Source organism: Hyla sarda, chromosome 2 (genome assembly GCF_029499605.1).
Source record: "Hyla sarda isolate aHylSar1 chromosome 2, aHylSar1.hap1, whole genome shotgun sequence".
Lineage (NCBI taxonomy): Eukaryota > Metazoa > Chordata > Amphibia > Anura > Hylidae > Hyla > Hyla sarda.
Window position 1 is genome coordinate 370,565,683 of NC_079190.1, and position 25,589 is coordinate 370,591,271.

At 42.0% G+C, this 25,589-nt stretch overlaps 1 protein-coding gene across 1 annotated transcript in view; it reads left to right on the forward strand.

Annotated features, from left to right (window-relative positions):
- The window catches only part of LOC130357477 (myeloperoxidase-like), a 44,270-nt gene that overhangs the window by 17,577 nt on the left and 1,104 nt on the right, over nucleotides 1-25,589 (forward strand). The window contains exons 3-11 of the mRNA XM_056560173.1: nucleotides 515-608; nucleotides 1,745-1,920; nucleotides 16,353-16,473; nucleotides 16,844-16,973; nucleotides 17,601-17,807; nucleotides 21,741-22,056; nucleotides 22,619-22,779; nucleotides 23,632-23,884; nucleotides 24,012-24,182. Of these exons, the coding sequence (XP_056416148.1) occupies nucleotides 515-608; nucleotides 1,745-1,920; nucleotides 16,353-16,473; nucleotides 16,844-16,973; nucleotides 17,601-17,807; nucleotides 21,741-22,056; nucleotides 22,619-22,779; nucleotides 23,632-23,884; nucleotides 24,012-24,182 (1,629 nt within the window). The remainder of the gene's footprint in view (nucleotides 1-514; nucleotides 609-1,744; nucleotides 1,921-16,352; nucleotides 16,474-16,843; nucleotides 16,974-17,600; nucleotides 17,808-21,740; nucleotides 22,057-22,618; nucleotides 22,780-23,631; nucleotides 23,885-24,011; nucleotides 24,183-25,589) is intronic.

A 25,589-nucleotide genomic window follows, 5' to 3' on the forward strand; every position in this document is an offset into this window, starting at 1 on the left:
TATTGCATCCCGACCTTATATCTCAACTTTATATCTTGACTTCATAGGCCATCCTCATTTGGGGCTGAGCTATGATGAGGTTGTAGGCCGAAAATAGAGTATGGTTTTGTGGGGGCCTGAATTGTGGGAGGGGGCATGGCTTCTAAGCTTGACCGTCAAATTAACCCAAAGATGAGTAGCTTGAGTAAGGTTGGGCTGATCTGTGATGATAAGATTGTGGTTGATGGACGAGTGATGTGGATGTATCAAGCTAAAATACCTTGAGCCAAATAGAAGGGACATGGTTTGAGAAAGGGATGGGGCCTGCAAGAGGGACTGACACACTCCCCAGGAGATGGAGAGCAGAGCCTGTGGAGTAAGGTACTGGAAGTCCAATAGATTTGCATGGTACTTCAGACAAAATCCCTGACCCTTGCAAATTGGGGTGGGTAAGGGTTAATTTAACTATCCTATATTTTAAAATATATATATATATGTTTCTGCATATTGTCTTGACTTTTTTCTTTTTATTTAGATGAAGGAATTATTTTGCCGAATGAAGTTATTCAGACGTCTGCCAAAGAAGCCAAGAAGCTGATAGACACAGCGTACTTACAGACTAGGACTAAGTAAGACCAACAATAAAGACTTTGGTCACTTTTAAGTCTTCAGTCTAAGAATGTGTCAAAAGCTCCAGTCTAAGTTTGCACCATGAGTAGGCTTCATTTTATGCCAAAAATTAGCATTTTAAACTCTGCCTCTTTCAGTAAGACCACTCCCCTTTCAGATAAGCCACACCCCTTTTGCAAAGAAAGGTTTAAATATGCTTAAAAAGCATCTAAAACAAATAGAAAATTTACTGCAAGTCATAAAAGCCAGTTTAAGTTGCAGCCTGCAATTTTTTGGCATAGGTAGTTTTATTTATGCCCCTCCATAGTGTCCTAGGGCTAATGCAGAAAGCTGTGCAGGGCTGTATTTTTGCACCAATAAATTGAACCCATAGGCCCTCATTTACTATTGCAAACCCAACATGTTTTGTCGGGTTTTGCGCCAGATTCTGTCACATTGCGCCAGATTTTGCACCAGAATTTGCGCCAGAATTGGAAAAACCCCGAATAACTCTACATTTTGCTAAGAAAACACGAAAAAGGGGTGTGGCCACTGGAAAAAGGGGTGTGGTCTCTGAAAAGGGGCGTGTTTCTGACATTTTCAAAAAAAAACAACAAATTTACTAAGGTTTCCACATAAAATGTGGTGGATTTGAGCTGAGGGAAACACGACAGATCAGAGCATGTGTAAAAAAACCAAAATGTAGGGAAAGTGGAAAATGTAGGGAAACCTTAGTAAATACCGTGGAAAACAAATTGTAGGGAATTAAAACCCACAAAGAAACCTACACGACACTCTTAGTAAATAAGGGCCATAGTGTACAAATTTCCTACAGAGTCATGTAGTGCTTTTTTTCTCATAAACGTTGAATTTTAGAGCAAAAATGCTCCTAAAAGACAATACCTCTGCATTGTTTGATTTTGATTGTTCATCTGGATAACTGTTTTAAAACAGGACAAAAAAGTCAGCATAATGTTTGTGTCCTGTTACATCCCGGTTAATAGTCAATTTGCCCAACAAAAAACAAACTTGTCTTTCAACAAGATGCAAAAAACTGGTGTGCACATATCCTTAATCTCACATATCTAAAGAATGTAGTCAGAAAAATGACATTACCTTTTACATTTTTTTTTATATATTTCGAATGTAATTTTAGTTTGAAGACACGATTGAAAAGGGAAGCTACGAGATTTCAGGATGTAATGGCTTTCTTCAAGCAGCCTGTAGGAACAACTAGAAATGTCATCCGATCTGCAGATTACTTGGATGTGACTCTCCAGCTCATAACTGAGAAGTTGAAAATGAACCATCCTCAACCCTTCAATGTCTCAGGTATTATAAATGGAGGAACAGGGGTTGTAAATAAAGCAGATGCTCCCTGGCCCTGATGTCTTAGGAGGCCCATAGGCCACTGTGCCACATAAGACACCTTAAATAGTATGTAAAGGTGGGTGCACTTTTTGTATTGGGTCCAGGAGCTTAAATTGGTTATCCAGGAATCAAATAACAGATCTATTTTCTTTCAAAGACCGCTCCCTGTCTGTCACCAATTTGGGGGTGGTATTACAACTTGACTCCATTCACTTCAGTGGAACTGAGATACAGAACCACACCCAACCTGGAGACAGACAGGAAGAGGTCTTTGAAAGAAATTACCTCTGTTTTTTGATTCCTGGATAACCCCGTTAAAGTTATTCCTCTGCAATAGAACTACCACCTGTCTGACTTTAGCAAGTCTTTCTTTTTATCTGTTGATGCTAGTTTTATTGTAGTCCAGGGAATTCTTGCTAAGTGGTGAGTATGTGAAATCGGTGGTGGAGTTTTATTGGACAATGAATACTTATGGATACTAGTTAAAAATGAAGATTGAGTCCCGGCATCTAGGCAAGACACATTTTCCTTGTTCAAGAAGTAATTCATATTCTTCAAAATTGTAAATATTTAAGGTTATGTCCATCTTAGCAACCACTGTTTTCAAACAGCAAAATTAAAAATATTTCATTGAACGTATGTTAGCAAGAAGTGGAAGCAAGATTGTTTGAAAAGTCGTTTCATTTGTTTAATACATGAATATGCTGTCCTAGGGCTGTGTAGCCTCCTAAACTACCAACATAAACGGAAAGCCTCTGATATAACTTTCTATAAGTTGGAAAGTTTGCGTGCCGCTTCCAAAATGTTTAAGTGTACCTCCAGTGATTTATTTTCTTTTTATGAAAAATTACTATAGTGCAACACTGTAACATTTTTCTAAAATAACTTTGAATTTCATTTGGGCACCAGAATATATGGGTTTTTTGCTGCTGCATTATAGTAATTTTTCATAAAAGTCAATAAAAAACATATCACCAAGTTTTTCTTGTTATTTCATGTGTACAGTGAGCAAAAACTGTGTGCACCCTTCTCTTCAGAAACATCTGCTGGTGCAGTATACTAAGCGACCAATTTCGTAAACATTGGATTAACTAAAATGGTCAAATTCTTGGCCAGAGTGAACCAATCACTTCACTTCTTAGAATAAACAATCTAAGAATGCTAATACAAATTGTATCCTGCTGTTTGAGACAGTGAGGGGAAAAAAATGTGATTCCCATCTAATTTTGTATGTTGGCCCAATCACAAAGAAATGATCAGCCTATAATTTTAATGGTAGGTTTATTTGAACAGTGAGAGACAAAATAACAATAAATTCCAGAAACACACATTTCAAATGTGTTAAGAATTGATTTGCATTTTATTTAGTGAAATACGTAATTGATACCTTATCAATCAGCAAGGTTTCTGGCTCTCAGGTGTCATTTATACAGGCAACAAGCTGAGATTAGGAGCACTCTCTTGAAGGGAATGACCATAATCTCAGCTTGTTACCTGTAAAAACACACCTGTCCGCAGAAGCAATCAATCATATTCCAAACTCTCCACCATGGTCAAAACCAAAGAGCGGTCCAGGGATGTCAGGAACAAGATTGTAGACCTACACCAAAGGGATAAGATGTCTGATCGCGGGAGTTCCGCCTCTGGGGACCCCCACAATCTCTCATGCAGCACCCACCTGTTTGAGCTGCACGCCAGCGCTGGAGGCTCTGAGTCTGAAGCCTCACGACTACGGGGGCCGGAGTATCGTGATGTCACGACTCCACCCCGAGTGACGTCACGCCCCCTCAATGCAAGTCTATGGGAGGGGGCGTAACGGCCATCAGGCCCCCTCCCATAGGCTTGCATTGAGGCGGCGCAGCGTGACATCAAAAAGGAGACAGAGTCGTGACGTCATGATACTCCAGCCCCGTGGTCGTAAGTCTTCAGACATGGAGCGATCATCGCTCTGTGCAGCTAAGACAGGTGGGTGCTGCATGAGAGGTGGGTGCTGCAGCGGAACCCCCGCAATCAGACATCTTATCCCCTATCCTTTGGTGCAGTACAATCCCCTATAAGTGGTGCAGTACAGCTCCCCCACATTAGGGGTGCAGTACAGTTCCCCCACATTAGAGGCGCAGTACAGTTCCCCACATTAGGTGCAGTATAGTTACCCCACATTAGGTTGGCAGTATAGTTCCCCACATTAGGTGCAGTATAGTTCCCCCCACATTAGGTGCAGTATAGTTCCCCCACATTAGGTGCAGTATAGTTCCCCCACATTAGATGCAGTATAGTTCCCCCACATTAGGTGCAGTATAGTTCCCCCACATTAGGTGCAGTATAGTTCCCCACATTAGGTGCAGTATAGTTCACCACATTTGGCGCAGTACAGTTCTCCCACATTAGGTGCAGTATAGTTCCCCCACATTAGGTGCAATATAGTTCCCCACATTAGGTTCAGTATAGTTCCCCCCATTAGGTGCAGTATAGTTCTCCACATTAGGTACAGTATAGCTCCCCCACATTAGGTGCAGTATAGTTCCCCACATTAGGTGCAGTATAGTTCCCCACATTAGGTGCAGGATGGCTCCCCCACATTAGGTGCAGTATAGTTCCCCACATTAGGTGCAGCATAGTTCCCCACATTAGGTGCAGTATAGTCCCTCACATTAGGTGCAGTATAGTTCCCCACATTAGGGTTGGAAGTATATTTCCCTACATTAGATGCAGTACAGTTCCCTCACAGACATACAGACTTCAGCCATATACTGTGTATGGCTGGAGGCTGTATGCCTGTTTACTGCCCCAGTGTTCTGACCATCAATCCTCCGGTCTGGGGTCAAGATCTACTGCTATGGCCTATGGGCCATAGCAGTAGGTCCCGGGACCGGAGAGGAGCGGTGGTCGGAACACTGAAGATGACGTGCTGGTGAGTGGTGACTAAGCATGCGCGTATTCTCCTCACTACTCCACTCCGTTCTGCTCTTCTATGGGCGCACGCACGGGACATCAGGGACGTCCCTGCGTGCGCTACCTCCAGGTGGCCCCTGAGTTTTTAAAGTTAACGCGGGGCCGCAGAGAGTTAACAGGGACATCCTTGTGTCCTGAAAAGATTTTTCGGGACACAGGGATGTCCCAAATGTGATGGGGGCCCCCTGGGGGCACAGGGCCCGGAGCAGGCGCTCCATGAGCGCCAATGATGATCCGTCCCTGGAAAAGACACTATGCCATGAAGGACTGAAATCCTACAGTGCCCACAAGGTCCCTCTGCTCAAGAAAGCACATATGCAGACCTATCTGAAGTTTGCCAATGAGTATCTGAATGTTGCATTGAGATCATTGACATGACCCTCCTGTATAGTTCTGGGCTGATTCATTACCGTTCTCAGGAACATTGAAACTCCATGAGGCGAGATTCTGCATGGAACCTGCGACCAAGTGAGATTCCACTAACTGTTGTAAACGTCTTACCAAGCTGCTTGGCGATGGTCTCGTGGCCCATTCCAGCCTTGTGTCAATCTACAATCGTGTCCCTGATATCCTTGGACAGCTGTTTGGTCTTGGCCAGGTAGACAGGTGCCCAGGTACCCCTTAACGACCACGGACATAAATGTACATCCTGGTTTGGCGGTACTCCGCGCACCTGGTTTGGCGTTACTTCGCGCATCATACACGGCAGTTTCCGCCTGCTAGCAGCAGCCGGGGACCCGCCAGTAATGGCCTACATCCGCGATCGCGAGTTCGAGCAAACCAGAGCAGAAGATCACCGATAATACTGATCGGTGCTATGTCCTATGCATAGCACTGAACAGTATTAGCAATCAAATGATTGCTATAGATAGTCCCCTATGGAGACATAAAAGGTGTAAAACAAAATTAGAAAAATGTAAAAATAAAAAGTAAAAAAAAGTGAAAATCCCCTCCCTCAATAAAAATTTTAATTGTCAGTTTTTCCCATTTTACCCCCAAAAAGCATAATTTTTTAAATAAACATATTTGGTATCGCAGCGTGCGTAAATGTCCAAACTATCAAAATACAAAGTTAATGATCCCGTACGGTGAATGGCGTAAACGTAAAAAAAAAAATCCAAAAATGCTGCTTTTTTGTCACATTTTATTCACAAATTTTTTTAAAATAAATTATCTAGAAGTTTTATATATGCAAATGTGGTATCGATAAAAAATACAGAAAAAGTTATAGGTGGTCAAAATAGGGCGATTTTAAATTACTAATTTTGTACAAAAAGTTTTAGATTTTTTTTAAGTGATACAAAAATATAAAAGTATCTAGCCATGGGTATCATTTTAATTGTATTGACCCACAGAAAGAACACATGTCATTTTTACCGTAAAGTGTACAATGTGAAAACAAAACCCTCCAAAATGGAGTTTGCTGTACATTTTATGGTAAAATGAGAGGTTTCATTACAAAGTACAATTGGTCCCGCAAAAAACAAGCCCTTATATGGGTCTATAGATGGAAACATAAAAGAGTTATGGATTTTAGATGGCGAGGAAGAAAAAAGGAAAACGCAAAAATAAAATTGGCCTGGTCCTTAACCTGTTCAGGATGCCGGGAGTATCCATACGCCCTGCATCCCGAGTCCTTAAGGACTGAGGGCGTATGGATACGCCCATAGGAATTCCGGTCCCCGCTGCTAGCTAGTTGGGGGACAGTCCCGATCATCTTGAGGCTAGGAGTGAGGTCCCAGAGCTGCGATCTCCTCCTATCCCCTGCCATTGGTCAGAACTGATTCTGACCAATGGCAGAGCAGGACAGTGGGTTGCCATGGCAACCCCCGTTCTGCCCACCCCTGGATGTCGAGGGGATCGTGGGAAGAAGATGGAGGCCGGTACCTGCAGGAGAAGATGCCTGAGGACCCCGGATCTTCGCTAGAGACTGCTGGATACTGGATCAGGTAGGGAAGCGACGGTGGGGGGGATTGAAAGTGAAAGTAAAACGATCTTTACTGTGGCAACCACTAGGAAGGCCAAACTGCAACTCCCAGCATGCCCAGACAGCCAAAGGCTGTCTGGGCATGCTGCGAGTTGTAGTTTTGCAACATCTGGAGGGTCACAGTTTGGAGACCACTGTTACAGTGGTACCCAAACGGTAGCCCTCCAGATGTTGCCAAACTACAACTCTCAGCATGCCTGGACTGCCCAGGTATGCTGGGAGTTGTAGTTCTGTAACATCTGTCCCTTCAGATTTAGCAATTTTCATTTTTTTAAGTTTTTTGAAAATTGCTGCTCTACTTTGAAGCCCTCTAATTTTTTCAAAAACAAAAATATGTCCATTTTATGATGCCAACATAAAGTGGACATATTGTATTTGTGAATAAAAATAACATTTATTGTGAATATCCATTTTCACCAAAAAAGGATGCAAGTAACGCTGAAAATTTACCACCAAAATAAAGTAGAATATGTCACCAAAAAACTATCTCATAATCAGAATATTCGGTAAAAGTGTTTTCGTGTTATTAATTCATAAAGCGACGGTGGTCAGAATTGGTCGATCGGACACCGAGGAGGCAGGTAAGGGCCCTCCCGGTGTCCGGTCAGCTGTTCGGGACGCCGCGATTTCACAGCGGCGGTCCCGAACAGCCCGACTGAGCAGCCGGGTCACTTTCAGTTTCACTTTAGAAGCGGCGGTCAGCTTTGACCGCAGCTTCTAAAGGGTTAATACCGCACATCGCCGCGATCGGCGATGTGTGGTATTAGCCATGGGTCCCGGCCGGGACCGACGCGATATGATGCAGGATCGCGGCGCGATCCCGCTTCATATCGCGGGAGCCGACGCAGGACGTATATTTAAGAGGTTAAGGTTAAAATGGGCTTGGTCCTTAAGGGGTTAAAAGAGTGCTCCTAATCTCAGCTCATTACCTGTATAAAAGACACCTGGGAGCCAGAAATCTTGCTGATTGATAGAGGACCAAATACTTCATCAATTCTTAACTTACTTAAAATGCATTTTTGGGGATTTTCTTTGTTACTATTCTTTCTCTCACTGTTCAAATAGACCTACAATTAAAATTTGTAGGGATTTTTTCCCCTTTTACTGTAGACATGTCACATTTTTAAGATATCTAGTCTAAATTGAGATCAACTCTTAGTTGGCTTAAACTATGCTAGAATCTTGTGCCAGAATCTTGTGCCAGAATCTTGTGCCAGAATCTTGTGCATTTTTGGCAGTGGTGTCTCAACTTAAACCACCTAAAATCCCTATTCAAAAGCCCTATTCAAACAAAGTCACACCCCTTTTGTCGAACAAAGTGTTACACAAGTATTCTGAACACATAGATATGTTTGTGCAATCCTATTTTAAGCAATGAAAAAAAACTGTAACAATACTTGTATTTAGGATACATTCACATATGTCAGTGTTTCCCAACCTTTTTTAGCTTGGGGAACCCCTCAGAAAAAAAAATTCCGTGGGGTACCCCTACCGAATTTGACGAGCAAAAAAAAAAGGAGGGGGGGGGGGCAGCCGCAATGCACAACATCAATGTATCTATTGGCTATGTAGATTACACTGCAGTTTTTAGAGATGAGTGAATCGAAGCTGACGAACCCGAATTCGTTACAAATTTCATGAAATTTTCCATTTGTTACGAATGCGAATATCACCGCAATTCTATCTTGCAAATCGCTTCATTAAACTCCATTTACTGCAGTCAAGGCACCAGGGCATCCAAAATGGCGGATCCACATGTCAGTACATGGGGCAAGGAACACTGGGAAGGCGGGAAAGCATTGTGGGAAGGGAAGTAGGCTGGCTGACCCTGAATCACATGTAGGATGCAGCCTATCAACAGCCAGTCATCCCTGTAATGCCACACCCCTATATATACGGCAGCCATTTTTTGACTTGTCATTTCACTTACTACCGCTACAGAGAAATAGGACGGACATTGCTGTGTGTTACACAGAAAAAGCAGCGTTTCACCTCTTAGTCACCACAGCCTTCTGTAGGACACAGAGCACAGTGTTTTAGCACAGAAATGAATTCTTACTGAAGCCGGGACGAGCTGGTTTCGTGCGATATACACACTTCCTCTAGTCTGTAGATGGTATAATCCATACACAGCAGTCCATGCCTAATAGTATTTGAGAAAGAGTCTTTTTGCAATTTTGGGTTTGGTACACAGTGACTAAGTGCTCCAGCATTGTTGTGTACTGCTGGTGCTGTGGGCAATTTTTTTTGTGTGTGTACTGTAGCGCATTTTTCTGCCCTCATAAGTGCATACCACATACCTACGTCTACGTGGTATACTATTTTGTACCTGTTAATCTGTCAAGGGCGTACATAATGTGAAAGGAGAGCCATAAGTAATCATCGGTTGGTGTTTTACTCTAATAATTTTTGAAGCGTACTACAGCATTTTTCTGTCCTCATAAGTGCATATCACATACGTACATCTAAGTGGTGTACTATTTTGTGTAAGTAATCAGCAGCTGGTGTTTTACTCCAATACGTTTTTTAAGCGTACTGTAGTGCATTTTCTGCCCTATTTGTTCCCCCACAAATGGTCTGCTGGTTATACTAGTCTATACACGGTATAATACATACCCAGCAGTCCATTCTTAATAGTCTGTGAAAGACTGAAAGTTTGTGTTTAGTACACAGCAGCACTGTTGTGTACTGCTGGTGTTGTGCAAAAGTAAGTTTTTTAAGCGTACTGTAGCACATTTTCTGCCCTCATGAGTGCATACCACATACCTACATCTAAGTAGTGTACTATTTTAACCTTGTTAATCTGTCAAGGGCCTAGATATCCAGGGAAAAGTACCGTATTTATCGGCGTATAACACGCACTTTTTAGGCAAAAATTTTTAGCCTAAAGTCTATGTGCGTGTTATACGCCGATACACCCCCAGGAAAGGCAGGGGGAGAGAGGCCGTCGCTGCCCGCTTCTCTCCCCCTGCCTTTCCTGGGGTCTAGAGCGCTGCTGCCGGCCCTTCTCTCCCCCTGGCTATCGGCGCCGCTGCCCGTTCTGTCCCCCTGACTATCGGTGCCAGCGCCCCATTGCCGGCGCCGATAGCCAGGGGGAGAGAAGGGCAGCGGCACCCATTGCCGGCGCCGCTGCCCCGTTGCCTCCCCCCATCCCCGGTGGCATAATTACCTGGGTCGGGTCCGCGCTGCTGCAGGCCTCCGGCGTGCGTCCCCGGCGTCGTTGCTATGCGCTGCACGGCGCGGCGCATGACGTCAGTGCGCCGCGCCGTGCATAGCAACGACGCAGGGGACGCGCGCCGGAGGCCTGCAGCAGCGCGGACCCGACCCAGGTAATTATGCCACCGGGGATGGGGGGAGGCAACGGGGCAGCGGTGCCGGCAATGGGTGCCGCTGCCCCTTCTCTCCCCCTGGCTGTTGGCACCGCTTCTCTCCCCCTGGCTATCGGCGCCGGCAATGGGGCGCCGGCACCGATAGTCAGGGGGACAGAACGGGCAGCGGTGCCGATAGCCAGGGGGAGAGAAGCGGGCAGCGACAGCCTCTCTCCCCCTGCTTTTCCTGGGGGTGTATCGGCGTATACACGCGCACACACGCACCCTCATTTTACCATGGATATTTGGGTAAAAAACTTTTTTTACCCAAATATCCTTGGTAAAACGAGGGTGCGTGTTATAGGCCGGTGCGTGGTATACCCCGATAAATACGGTACTCACCGGCAGGTGTTGTTACTCAGATACTTTTATTAAGTGTACCGTAGCACATTTTTCTGCCCTCATAAGTGCATACCAGATACCAAAATCTACAATTTTGTACCGGTTAATCTGTCAAGGGCCTAGATACTGTGAAAGTCCAGGAAAAAGTAATCACTGGCTGGTGTTTTACCGCATTTTTCTGACCTCATAAGTGCTTACCACATACAGTACAGGCCAAAAGTTTAGACACACCTTCTCAGAGTTGTCTTTATTTTCATGACTATGAAAATTGTAAATTCCCACTGAAGGCATCAAAACTATGAATTAACACATGTGGAATTATATACATAACAAAAAAGTGTGAAAATATGTCATATTCTAGGTTCTAGCCACCTTTTGCTTTGATTACTGCTTTGCACACTCTTGGCATTCTCTTGATGAGCTTCAATAGGTAGTCACCTGAAATGGTCTTCCAACAGTCTTGAAGGAGTTCCCAGAGATGCTTAGCACTTGTTGGCCCTTTTTGCCTTCACTCTGCTCACCCCAAACCATCTCGACTGGGTTAAGGTCCGGTGACTGTGGAGGCCAGGTCATCTGGCGCAGCACCCCATCACTCTCCTTCTTGGTCAAATAGCCCTTACACAGCCTGGAGGTGTGTTTGGGGTCATTGTCCTGTTGAAAAATAAATGATGGTCCAACTAAACGCAAACTGGATGGAATAGCATGCCGATGCAAGATGCTGTGATAGCCATGCTGGTTCAGTATGCCTTCAATTTTGAATAAATCCCCAACAGTGTCACCAGCAAAGCACCCCTACACCATCACACCTCCTCCTCCACACCAGCACACCTGTGAAGTGAAAACCATTTCAGGTACTACCTCTTGAATCTCAACAAGAGAATGCCAAGAGTGTGCAAAGCAGTAATCAAAGCAAAAGGTGGCTACTTTGAAGAACCTGGAATATAACATATTTTCAGTTGTTTCACACTTTTTTTGTTATGTCTATAATTCCACACGTGTTAATTCATAGTTTTGATGCCTTCAATGTGCATCTACAATTTTCATAGTCATGAAAATAAAGAAAACTCTGAATGAGAAGGTGTGTCCAAACTTTTGGTCTGTACTGTACGTACATCTAAGTAGTGTACTATTTTGTACCTGTTAATCTGTCAAGGGCCTAGATACTGTGAAAGTCCAAGCAAAAGTGATGTACTCAGATAATTTTTAAGTGTACTGTAGCGCATTTTTCTGCCCTCATAAGTGTATACCACATACGTATATCTAAGTAGTGTACTATTTTGTACCTGTTAATCTGTCAAGGGCCTAGATAATGTGAAAGTACAGGCAAGAGTAATCACTAGCTGGTGTTTTACTCCGATACGTTTTTTAAGTGTACTGTAGTGCATTTTTCTGCCCTCTTTGTTCCACAACAAATGGTCTGCTGGTTATACTAGTCTGTAGATGGTATAATACATACCCAAAAGTCCATTCCTAATAGTCTGTGAGAGAGTGCAATTTTTGGTTTATTACACAGCGACTGTGTGCTGCAGCACTGTTGTGTACTGCTCGTGTTGTAGAAAATGACATATTTCATGTTTTTCCCCTTTGTTGGGGAACACCAAACAACCTAAAGGGCATGTTTTCTTAAACTAACTATTTCACTTTTTAATCACTGCTCAACAGAGGATAAGGGTGCTGACTTCATTTTTCACTTAAGAGCTGAAAAGTGTTGATTCAGTTTTCTAATACAAGACAGTAAACACATAACAATTATTTAAATTACAAAATCTTTCAAATATAAACAATTACAAAACAACACAATCATATATTGTGACTTCTAACAATCAAATATATAAGAGAGTTATAGACACTTTAAGCAAGTGCCCTGAGGAAAACTCTTGTATAAAAATGGAAAAATATATAAAAATAAGTATTTTGCTTATAAAAATGAAATACTGGCGAGGCATCTAAACTTTAGATAATATATAAGGCAATAACATACAAAAAAGTTAGCACAGTTAAGAAATGTGCCAAAAACTACAAATGTCATTGGCATAAATAATAAATGTGCCATTCAGCTACTATATGGTCTCTTCATGCTGCCACAAACTCCAGGCTGTGCCATTCAGTCACTATATGGTCTCCTCTTGCTTCAGCCACCTCCAGGCTGTGACATTCAGAAACTACATGATCTCCTCATGCTTCTGCTACCTCCAGGCTGTGCAATTCAGCCACTATATGCTCTCCTTGTGCTTCAGCCACCTCCAGGCTGTGTCATTCAGCCAATATATGGTTCACTGATGCTGCTTGGTCTGGGCCTAACACAAATTAATGGTTGCACTAGCTACCATAAATCTTCAATTTACATTTCAAAATTAATCTTTAAATCTTAGGGAATGTGACGCCCTAGTGTCTACTCATGCTGCTGCCAACTCCAGGCTGTGTCATTCAGCCACTATATGGTTTCCTCATGCTGCCAACACCTCCACGCTGTGTCATTAAGCCACTATATGGTCTCCTCATGCTGGCAACACCTCTATGTTGTGTCATTTAGTCACTATATGGTCTCCTCATGCTGCCAACACCTCCACACTGAGTCATTCAGTCACTATATGGTCTCCTCATGCTGCCAACACCTCCACGCTGTGTCATTCAGCCACTATATGGTCTCCTCATGCTGCCACCACCTCCACCGTGTCATACAGCCACTATATTGTCTCCTCATGTGGCCACCACCTCCACGCTGTGTCATTCAGCCACTATATGGTCTCCTCATACTGATGCCACCTACAGGCTCTGTCATTGTGCCGCTCTGCAGCTGTGATTCTAAAAGTGATGCCTGTAATCTGCATGTCATACTGAATAACAGTATTATTTCACTACCCCAGCACACTCCATATGCATGTTAGAACAAAGCAAAGTGTTCTACACCCCTATCGAGGCTCTCTGTGGGCCAGAAATAGCCATTTTTAATAAAGATTTGCCGCGATTAAATTCGGATCTAACTGATTTTTTTCGGAAAATTCAGCAAATGGGCCGAATCAAATTTGTCAAAAGTTCACGTTCATCTTGCTTTATACAGCAACGCACAAGTGACATCTTCTAAAATCTGTGTCATTCCCTTCTCTTGGTCATCATAACGATTTCTTCCAGCCGCAATTCTTCACCAACCTGCAAAAAAATTCTCCAAACCTGCAAAACAAACCTATTAGGCTCTGCACTTTTCTTGCATCAGCCTCCAGATTCCCCTTTTACAAGTGAAGAGGAATACAATGGCGTAAAGGTGTAAAGGTTTAACAGAGGGGTGTAGAATAGTGTACATGGGTGACAGGTGTGTAGTGAAGCGTACATGGGTGACAGAGGGGTGTTGAGGGGTGTAGAGGAGTGTACATGGGTGACAGAGGGGTGTTTAGGGGTGTACATGGGTGACAGATGGTTGTAGCAGATTGTACATGGGTGACAGAGGGCGTAGGGGTGACAGAGGGGTGTACAATGGGAACAGAGGTGTTGGGGGTGTAGGAGTGCACATGGGTGACAGATGGTTGTTGAGGGGTGTGCATGGGTGACAGATGGTTTTAGAAGAGTGTATATGGGTGATAGGGGGGATTAGGGGGTGACAGAGGGGTGTACATGGGTGTAGAAGAGTGTACATGGGTGACAGAGGGTGTTGAGGGGTGTACATAGGTGACAGAGGGGTGTAGAAGAGTGTACATGGGTGACAGGGGAGCGTAGGGGGTGACAGAGGGGTGTACATGGGTAACAGGGGTGTTGTGGGCTATACATGGGTGACAGCTGGGTGTAGAAGAGTGTACATGGGTGACAGGGGGCATAGGGGGTGAAAGAGGGGTGGACAGCAATGACAAGGTGGTAACAGAGGGGTGGACAGGAGTGACAAAGGGACAGAGGGGTGAATAGTGGGGGTTGGACATTGGTGATGGGGGGGGGTAGACTGGGGGGTGGTCAGAAGGGTGGTGAACATGGGTGACAGGGGCAGACAAGGGGGACATGGATGACAGGAAAGTGGACAAGGGTTAAAGGGGGTAACAGAGGGGTGATAAAAGGGGGTGAACAGGGGTGACAGAGGGTGCAGTACCTTAATCAAGCTGGTCCTGGGGCCATGAGGATGGTCTGGGGGCCGGGAGGATAGTGTGGCGGATCATCCCCTTTGCATATATCCCCTTCTTGGCCTGCATACCTTTGACTCACGGCACCACAGGGGGGAAGGGGACACTGTGTGCATAGTGTGCGCATACACGCAATGCGCACACAGACTTCACTTCATCCCTGCGCCGCCGTGATTCACAGGCGCGCAGGCCGCTGCAGGAATATTTTTTTTTTAAAATGCCTGATGGGACCCTGGCGTTCCGGGGAACCCTGCTTGGGAATCACTGACATATGTGATCTTCTTAGAATCTCTGGGAGAATGCTATGAGTCATTGCTGATTCAGATAACCTATACTCTTCCGTGGGATAAATTATATATATATATATATATATATATATATATATATATATATATATATATATAAACACTAATACATTAACCTACAATTGTCACTCATAAATCACACAAATAATATACCAAAAATAGTATTCGAAAAAATATATAAAAATCTACTAACCCATAAAAAATATATATCCCAAATACACAGGGGAGTCCATATGGCAATTACAGAAAGAGAGTATTGGGCACAAATCTACCAGGATAAATTATACAGACCTCAGTGTACCATAAAGTGATTCAAATAAAGACAAAGTACATAAACATTAACAAATATACCTGGAGTAGACACGTTGCCCATGGCCATGTGGGGAACCCTGTTCCACCCTGACGCCATTTAAAGGACACAACCACTTTGTCAGGAGTTGCCCAATACTCTCCATCTGTAATAGCTATATGAGCCCCCCAGTGTATTTAGGCTATATGTTTTTATGGGTTTGGGGATTTTGTCTTGTATTGTATTCTGTAAATAAAGATATATTTTGGTATGCTATTTTTTTGGTTTATTATTGTGTGATTTATGGGTGACAATTGTAGGTTATTGCACTGCTGATTCACAACCTACATATGCAGACAAGCAAAGCAAATGTTTTCCACCCATATAACCTTCTTCTTCACTCTTTTATTTTTTGAAATTGGCATGCAAATTTCTTAACTTACAGAAAAGTTAGATAAGAGATAAGAGAAGTAGTCTTGTGGAGAAAAACTTATACGTTTTAGACTTCGGGGGGTCCGAGCGCTGGGAGCCCCCCCCCCCCTCCCCTGCAGTCTCCTGTATGGAGCCCCAGCTCTCTCCCAGAGGGGCACATCACGCCCCCTCCATATAGCTCTATTAGAGAGTCGAAGATAGCCGAACGGGAAGAGTCGTGATGCGCCACTCTGGGGGAGAGCTGGGGCTTCATACAGGAGATCGCAGGGGGCCCCAGCTCTCGCACCGCCAGCGATCTAAAATGTATTATTGGGGGTAAATATTTCTCCTATCTCAATAGTGGTAGGACTGGTGTCTACATCCAATGATATATATTGAGCCTGTTTAAATTTTTTTGTTTAGATTCATTGGAACAAAGTAAACAATGCCTGCAAAGCCACCACAAAAGCATATTGGATTATTATCAGACCATGATGTTTTTTGTATTCAGAAATTACATTGTAGCTCCCACCACACTTCAAGCAGATCAACCTTTTGATCTTTTTGTACTAACCTTGTAAAACCATGTAAGAAAACATTATAAGTAATTATAAATGTGCACATTTTACTCCACAGATGTACTAACAGAAGAACAAAAAGAAATTATTGCCCAACTGACTGGATGTGCCTATCAGTACCTGCCAAAAGTATGCGACGATTCACTCTACCGGACCATCACAGGAGAGTGTAATAATAGGTAGGAAACAGAAGAGTAATGATTTACATTATATGAAGAGGCTGCCAGATCCATTCATGCTAATACACATGTACAATGTGTTCAGAAGAGTGGACTACAAATCCTCAACAACCCCATCAATGACTGATAGGAATAACAAATACAAGTAAGGGTTTGATATTATTGCTGTCAATTGAGAAAGTAGTTAAAGGAGTGAATAAATGAGTGGAGCCCATGCAGAAGATCGCAGGGAGTGCCAGTGGTCAGTACCCCTATATAGTGGATAGGGGATAAATTACCTTTTGCTACACAACCCCTTTAAAATGGTATTAGAAAAAACAGCCATGTGTCATGAAGTAGTTGCTGTAATTTTATTATATGTTTTTCACAGAAAGAAACCTATTCTTGGCTCATCCAACACTGGTTACAAACGTCTTCTCAGCCCAGAATATGAGGATGGTGTATCACTGCCACGAGGCTGGACTCAAAGCCGTCCCATCAATGGGTTTACTCTACCATTGGTAAAAATACCTTTGCAAATATATTTGGTTTTTCAAATACTTGCAAGTTAACTTTTGTTCTTATTTAGGTGTTTGATAACTGTCATTTACACAATTCTACAGTTTCAGTACAGTTTCCCATAGGCTAGAATAGTCCATAATGGGATAACTGTCAATAGATTCTAGCATGGTATTTTTTATAGACATGTCATATTATAGTATATCCAGCCCTAGGCACTGAATAATATATACACTGTATATCTCATTTAGTAATGGTGAGTGGGAGGTACAGTTTCCTAAACAATAGTCACTCCATGAATAAAGTGTTTTGTCATTTTACAAAACATGTAACATGTCACAGTAAAATTTTAATAGCTTTGATCGGTGAGTGTTCAGACCCCTGTCTAGACGAGGTCGAGTAAAGATGACTTGCCACTCTCTGTGTCCAGTTGCAGGAGATAGCATCATTATAAGTCTATGGGCCCTTCTCCTGCATCTGGATGCAGATTGCAGCCAAGTAAGCAGTAAAGAGCAATTCTCAAATACAATTTAAATGCCAAATGGAAATAAAGATGTATACAGTTTATTAGTAAGATAACAACTTACAGATTCCCATGATATGAAATAAACTGAGATGTTCTTCAACAGGCTCGTGCAGTGTCAAATGAAATTGTGAAGTTCCCAAATGAGTTAATGACCTTGGATGGAAGTAGATCACTCATGTTCATGCAGTGGGGTCAGTGGTTGGATCACGATACTGACCTCTCTCCTGAAACCCCTGTAAGATCAACATTCTTTCAAGGAGTTGATTGTGAAAAGAGCTGCGTGCAGGCGCACCCATGTTTCCCATTATCGGTATGAGTCTCCTTTTTTTTTTTATATCATGTATCAATCTTCTGGTCTTTCTATTTTCACCAAAATTGTCAAAATTACCATTACCAAAATTATAGTAATATAAGTGGATTTTTTTTTTTTATTGTGATGAATTCATTTTTTAGTTGTAATGAATATGTTTGCAAAAGCAACCAAAGTAAAATGCATATGTTTTGTTGGCAATTTTTAATTGGCTATTCAGCAATTGATACCAACAACATATTCTTTGGAAAATATTATGCAGTACCAAAATATAGTATAGAGAAACCTCTCCAAAATATCAGCTCTTTGAGAAGACATCCCTTTACCCAGACCAAATTTTGTGTGATGGATTTTCCCTTTTTTAGATTTCATGGTGGATAATATCCAATACAAATTATACAATCAGACAAATATCAGACATTACAGGGGTTCTCCGCCCTAGACATCTTATCCCCTATCCAAAGCATAGGGGATAAAATGTTTCATCGCAGGGGGTTTGGCCACTGGGATCCCCCAAGATCTCTGGCCTGGCACCCCAGGAATTCACATGCATGGAGTGAACTCTGCTCCGTGCTGAATTATGAGCAACCACAGCCTTCATGCCCTCTTCATATATCTACCATAGACATTAATGGAGGGGCATGCCCATGACTGCCCACAGCCTAGCACAGCTGGTGTTGTGAACAAAAATGTTCAGAACGCCGGGGTGCCGGGCTGGAGATAAGTACTGGAAGGATTAAGAATTTTAAATAGAAGTAATTTACAAATCTGTTTAACTTTCTGGCCCCAGTTGATTTCAACATTGTTTTCCCCACTGGAGTACCCCTTTAAGGATAATAAAGCCAATGCCAGTGACCATTCGAATGAATATCATAGTATTTTTGTTAACATTTTATATGTTGTTAGCCATGATGGTTTTATGATAGGGTAACTTCACCATATATGGAGCATTGTTCCTCTTTCCTTTCTTATCTCCAGCAAATAGGATTCACATAGGGGAACATCTTGGATAACTTGCTATAATACCACTTATATAACAGTTTCTTTGAGGTTCCAAAATTATTTAAACATTCTGAACTTGTATAGGTGATAATAAATGCTAGTTGCCTCTGTTTTGGAGTAAATGTTTTTCCCAAGTCTGATTCCCATACAGTAGCTACAGAGGGTAAAGTCAAATTTCCCCCTTTCAGTATATCTTTATAACAACTCAATAAACATATAGAGGTTTTAGTACCATGTATAAAATGTATAAAATGCTATATTATGATTCTAGAGAAAAAGTGATGAATTTGAATATATTTACAACAGTCTTTAATGTGGATGAAGACATTTTTGATTTTTTTTTAAAGGATTCTGGCTTTACCTGGCTTTCCATCTGGCCAACTTGCATTTAGCAATACTGTCAGTAAAAAACTTTTGACAAGTCGATCAGATAGGTCAAAAGTTGTGGATCGCACTGGATCTTACTACTGAGGGCCTCTAGTGAGCATTTTGCTTTACATTTCCCGTTCGGCCAAGAGATCTGTCCGTTTCTCTGCATAGAAGTCTATGCACTCTGACAGCATAAAACAGATACAGGTGAAACATATAGTGAAATTTTGGAACACTATGAATTTCTCTCACATGCTCCAGTATTTCAGGTAATCATGGTTTAAAAATGCTGCCGGAAAGCCAGGTAACTAGTCCTCGAGTTGGGTCCCGGTGGTATAATATCCTTTCTGCTGGCAGCTGTCTGGTAGGGTCCATATTGGTTTAAACTGTATTGCACGGCTTCTGCACACCAGTCTCTAACTTCTGTCTGCCACCCCTGTGCACCGAGCTCAATAGTTCCCAACACTTCTCCTCTCTGGCGTGAAGCCTTTCTCCTCCCCCTTTCCCTCTCCAGGTGCTGGCAAGGGCAACACCTTGTGCGTTCACTCCTCTGGGCTCATATGAGGCAGCTTCTGTCCCTCCATGGTCCTTGGAAGCTAAAAAGCCATGGGAGATACAGCGCAGTGTCAGATCAACACCCCCTTCTCTAATGGTGCATATCCAGAGTGGGCAGCTCTATAGCTTGCCTAAGGCTGGCGCCATCTAGCTACATTCTCTGTTAGCCATGCCCCCCCCCCTATGCCATCAGTCTCTTTTGTAAAGGGCCATGAGACAGGTCTTACAAACCAAATGCTGCCATTTGAAAGAAATACTACTGCTATTTAACATAATTGGACAATAAAGATAGGATCCAGCCCAGTGCCTTGGATTCCACATGATATGTTTTTTTTTTTTTTAATACCTTTCTTGAGTTTTTACTAAAGACAACACAAACACAGACACATTGTGCTAGTATTAGTTCATCACACAGGACACATAAGTAGTAGAGGCCAATGAACAGTTGTAAGTGTCCAAAACATTCATCACAACATATTTCAGTAGAGAACAGAATAATCAGAGCTGTCTAGCTCCAAACAGGTACATTGTAAATGGCTAAACATAACAAAAGATAAAGATATAGAAATAACTGATTTTCTTTTTAATATTGTTTTAAACCTATTTCCCTCACCTTACTAAATGATATGATCTTCCTAACTAAATGTTGATGTGGAGAGAGATATATTCAGTTGAGTTTTATAAAATACATATAAATTACATGTTTTTGAAAGTCCACTTTTAGAACTGTTAAAGGGTATTCCAGGCAAAAACTTTTTTTAACTGGCTCCGGAAAGTTAAACAGATTTGTAAATTACTTCTATTAAAAAATCGTAATCCTTCCAATACTTATTAGCTTCTGAAGTTGAGTTGCTGTTTTCTGTCTAACTGCTTTGTGATGATTCACGTCCCGGGAGCTGTCCAGCTCCTATGGGGATATTCTCCCATCATGCAAGGGATATTCTCCCATCATGCACAGCTCCCGTGACGTGACATCATCATTGAGCAGTTAGACAGAAAACTTCAGAAGCTAATAACTATTGGAAGGATTAAGATTTTTTAATAGAAGTAATTTACAAATCTGTTTAACTTTCCGGAGCCAGTTGATATATAAAAAAGTTTTTGCCTGGAATACACCTTTAAGATGTAGCTTTAAGATATACAATAGCTACTGATTATGGTGCCTCAACTACTGATCACAAAAATTAGGACTACAATAATAAGTAAAATATATTCTTTTACAATGCATTGCTTTTCAAGTTTAAGTTATTTCACTATCATTAAAAGATAAGTCTCATGCTCAAAAATGTATCCCCTAGCCAAAGAATAGGGGATAAGTTTTAGATCTTCGGGGTTCCAAGTGTTGGGGCCCCCTGCGATCTCCTGTTTGGAGCCCCCGTGCGCTAGAACAGGAGTGCGTCATGACCCCCGCCCGAAGTGGAGGCCGCCACGCCCTCTCCATATAGTTCTATGGGAGAGCTGTTTGGCAATCTTTGGCTCTTCGGATCGGATAGGTTTTTGAGCATGAGACTTGTCCTTTAAGTACTGTAGTTTTTATGATGTATGTACAGTATACATTACAGTATATCTGATCTTCAGTTACAGTATTATATTAAGGGTAACATATTATTAAAGGAAACTGACAGCAGGGTCACCCACACTTACCTAAACATACAAGTAATGCAAGTTACCCTATTTCTAATGCTTTACTAGGTGAAAATCAGTGCAGATGGTCTGGAGATATTCTTCTTATTGCTAGTATGGGATTTTCTTCTTAACTGCACTGGAAGTGGGCATACAGCAGCAGCCTCTCTTTAATGCAGTTAAAAAGAAAAAAACTATACTTGCAACAAGATGGATATCTCCTGACAGCTACACCAATTTTCATCTGCTAAGAAGTGTTGGAAACAGGGTCACCTGCGCAATCTACCTGTATATTCAAGTTAAAGCAGGTGACCCTGCTGTCAGTTTGCATTTAAAGTCTTGAGTCTTGAATCTGATAATATTGCACCATTTTTTATCTTTTAGATTCCATTAAATGATAATCGACACATTAATGGCTCTGAGTGTATCCCATTGGTTCGCTCAGCCCCAGTGTGCAGTTTGGTAACTCCAGTTCGTGAACAAATCAATGCTCTAACTTCATATGTTGATGGCAGCCAAGTGTATGGTAGTGACATCAAAGTAGCCACTGCGCTTCGCAACAACACAAACCAACTTGGTCTGTTGGCTGTAAATGAGCAGTTCACGGACAATGGTTTCCCCTTCCTCCCTTTTAATGGAAATCAGGATGACCTATGTTCCAAGACAAACCAGTCATTAGGACTTCCCTGTTTTCTAGCAGGTAAGGTTTAGCCATGCCCTATAATGGTCTTGTGAGAATTCAATATGTAACCAATAGAATATCTAGTGAACATATGAATTATTATTATTATTATTATTAATAATAAACCTGGGATAATGGTTAAGGATAGCTGCTTAAAGGGTTAAAAACCTTTGACATTTAGTTGTACCTGGACGAATGCTACAGTAAGCTGGGAGAAGTCTGCACTAAGTGCAATCTCTCCCATCTCTATGTTCGAGACCAAGACAGTCTCATAATGTAAGTTTCTGGGGCTGTCTTGTCATTCTAGCCAAGACAACCCTTCAGGCATCAAGTGGTGACCTCACTCTTTAAGGTTCTTGCCACCATGGTAGTTTTACTGCAGTGACCTTGACAAATGTTATTACAATGTGTTTGTAAATGTACTAGCTCTAAAATATTGTAGGTTAATCTTCCATATGTACAGTATACAGTACTTAGTAGTGAGTTTAAAAATTGTGGTAGGGTTCTTATTGGTTGTTACCACACAATTCATGAGAGTACAGTCTTTGTGCAGTTTGTTAATGGCTCAAACTTGTTTCAGGGGATGTTCGAGTCAGTGAGCAACCTGGGCTGACAGCGTTCCATACTCTCTTCTTGAGGGAACACAACCGTATTGCGGCAGCGCTGCATAAACTAAACCCAAATTGGACTGGAGAAATACTATACCAAGAAACTCGCAAGATAATAGGAAGCCTCCAGCAGGTGCAGTTTACTGTGTATATAATGGTGCTAGTTGCAAGCACTTGGTATATTGTTGTTGTGTTGATCTTCTGTGGCTCTGGGCCTACAGGCCTTTATGTTTGGAGGTCTAGTTGTGACTGCAGCTTAATGCTCTTCCTACAGTTAAAGGGGTATTCCAGGAATTTTTTTTATTTGACTATGCTACAAGGGCTGTAAAGTTAGTGTAGTTGATAAAATAGTGTCTGTACCTGTGTGTGACGGTTTTCTCACAATTCTTCTGTGATTTTCACCCCACTATTTATTTTTACCAGCATACAAAATGACTGTCAATCTGCAACTAATGCAACAGCTGTAGGCACCCTGATTGAAAACCACAGGTCTTTTGTTTCAATGGGTGGGGTGGCTGATGTGTGAGAGGGAGGAAAATGGCATTGTGGGATTTGTAGTCAAAAAAACATAAGTCAAACAGGAAATACAAGTTCACAAAAAGTTAGCCACAGTGTTATGGTAATCTCACAACATAGCCATTTAGCCCCAAGACAAGCACAGATCCTTCCTAAGCATGTCCATTACTGTCTGCCAGGTATGTACTAAAATCACCTTATGGTGGATAACCCCTTTAAGAACTAGCAATTTATAGTTTTCAGCCACAATTTTTCCTGTGTAAACAGGGAACATGTAGCCAATAATGATGTAACTGAATGGCTACATGAATAATCGCTGGATTGTTAGCCATCTAAGGGCTTCTTTTAACATCTGTTCTGCTAGATCCACCCTTAAGCTGATCTACCTATCTAAAAGGACACTTACACTACTTATTAGACTGTCGTTCTAGATAGTAACGTGTCTAACATAATTCTTTTTGGTTGACAGAAAATAACATACAAAGATTGGCTGCCACTTCTCTTGGGTAGCGAGTTTTCAAAAGTTCTTCCTAGATATATATCTTACAATGAGGATGAAGACCCAGCAGTGTCAAATGTCTTTACCATCGCCTTCAGAATGGGTCATACCCTAATCCAACCATTTATATACAGATTGGTAGAAGATTACATTCCCTATGATCCAGAGCCAGTAGTCCCACTCCATCATATGTTCTTTACCACATGGAGAGTGGTCAGACAAGGTAAATTTTACATCTGCACCTGAGTACATATGATGATATTTTTAATTAATAGTGGATACTGTTCATGTACTTGTATCAAGTCAACCAGCACCCTACACTAATAATGTGAATTATACCTTTCATGCAGGTGGAATTGATCCCATACTCCGTGGTATGATGGTCAATAACGCCAAACTTAACCAACAGAACCAGATGGTGGTTGATGAACTGAGGGATCGCCTCTTCAAGATGATTAATCATATTGGTCTGGATCTAGCTGCTCTTAATATACAGAGAGGTCGGGAACATGGATTACCAGGTAGTGTAAGAAGTTTGCTGCCGTACTGCACCTCTCTTTAGTTTAGAAAAAGAGATTGCAAAAGATGACAAATACAGAGGAGGTAGTGGAAAATATAATATAAACTCCAGACCGCCCAAGTTATCATAAGTTCATACCAGAGTGCAAATGCCCTACCATAATCCATTCTAGAAAACTCCTAATTTAACCCCTTAAGGACCGGGGATTTTTCCGTTTTTGCATTTTCGTTTTTTTGCTCCTTGCTTTTAAAAAATCATAACTCTTTCACTTTTGCACCTAAAAATCCATATGATGGCTTATTTTTTGCGCCACCAATTCTACTTGGTAATGACGTCAGTGATTTTTCCCAAAAGTCTACGGGGAAACGGTAAAAAAAATCATTGTGCGACAAAATTGAAAAAAAAAACCGCCATTTTGTAACTTTTGGGGGGTTCCGTTTCTACGTAGTAAATTTTTCGGTAAAAATTACACCTTATCTTTATTCTGTAGGTCCATACGATTAAAATGATACCCTACTTATATAGGTTTGATTTTGTCGGACTTCTGGAAAAAATCATAACTACATGCAGGAAAATTTATATGTTTAAAATTGTCATCTTCTGACCCCTATAACTTTTTTATTTTTCTGTGTATGGGGTGGTATTAGAGCTCATTTTTTGCGCCGTGATCTGAAGTTTTTAACGGTACCATTTTTGCATTGATAGGACATATTGATCGCTTTTTATTCATTTTTAAATGATATAAAAAGTGACCAAAAATGCACTATTTTGGACTTTGGAATTTTTTTGCGCGCACGCCATTGACCGAGCGGTTTAATTAATGATATATTTTTATAATTCGGACATTTCCACACGCGGTGATACCATATATGTTTATTTTTATTTTTATTTACACTGTGTTTTTTTTTTATTGGAAAAGGGGGGTGATTCAAACTTTTAATAGGGAAGGAGTTAAATGATCTTTATTCACTTATTTTTTCACTTTTTTTTGCAGTGTTATAGGTCCTATAGGTCCTATAGGGACCTATAACACTGCACACACTGATCTTCATCATTGATCACTGGTTTCTCATAGGAAACCAGTGATCGACGATTCTGCCGCATGACTGCTCACTGAGCAGTCATTCGGCGATCGGACAGCGAGGAGGCAGGTAGGGGCCCTCTCGCTGTCCTGTCAGCTGTTCGGGATGCCGCGATTAGCCGCGGCTATCCCGAACAGCCCGACTGAGCTAGCCGGCAACTTTCACTTTCGCTTTTAGCCGAGCGGCTCAGCTCTGAGCACGCGGCTACAGGGTTAATAGCGCGCGGCGCCGCGATCGGCGCTGCGCGCTATTAGAAGCGGGTCCCGGCTTCACTATAACGCCGGGCCCGCCGTGATATGACGCGGGGTTACTGTGTAACCCCGCGT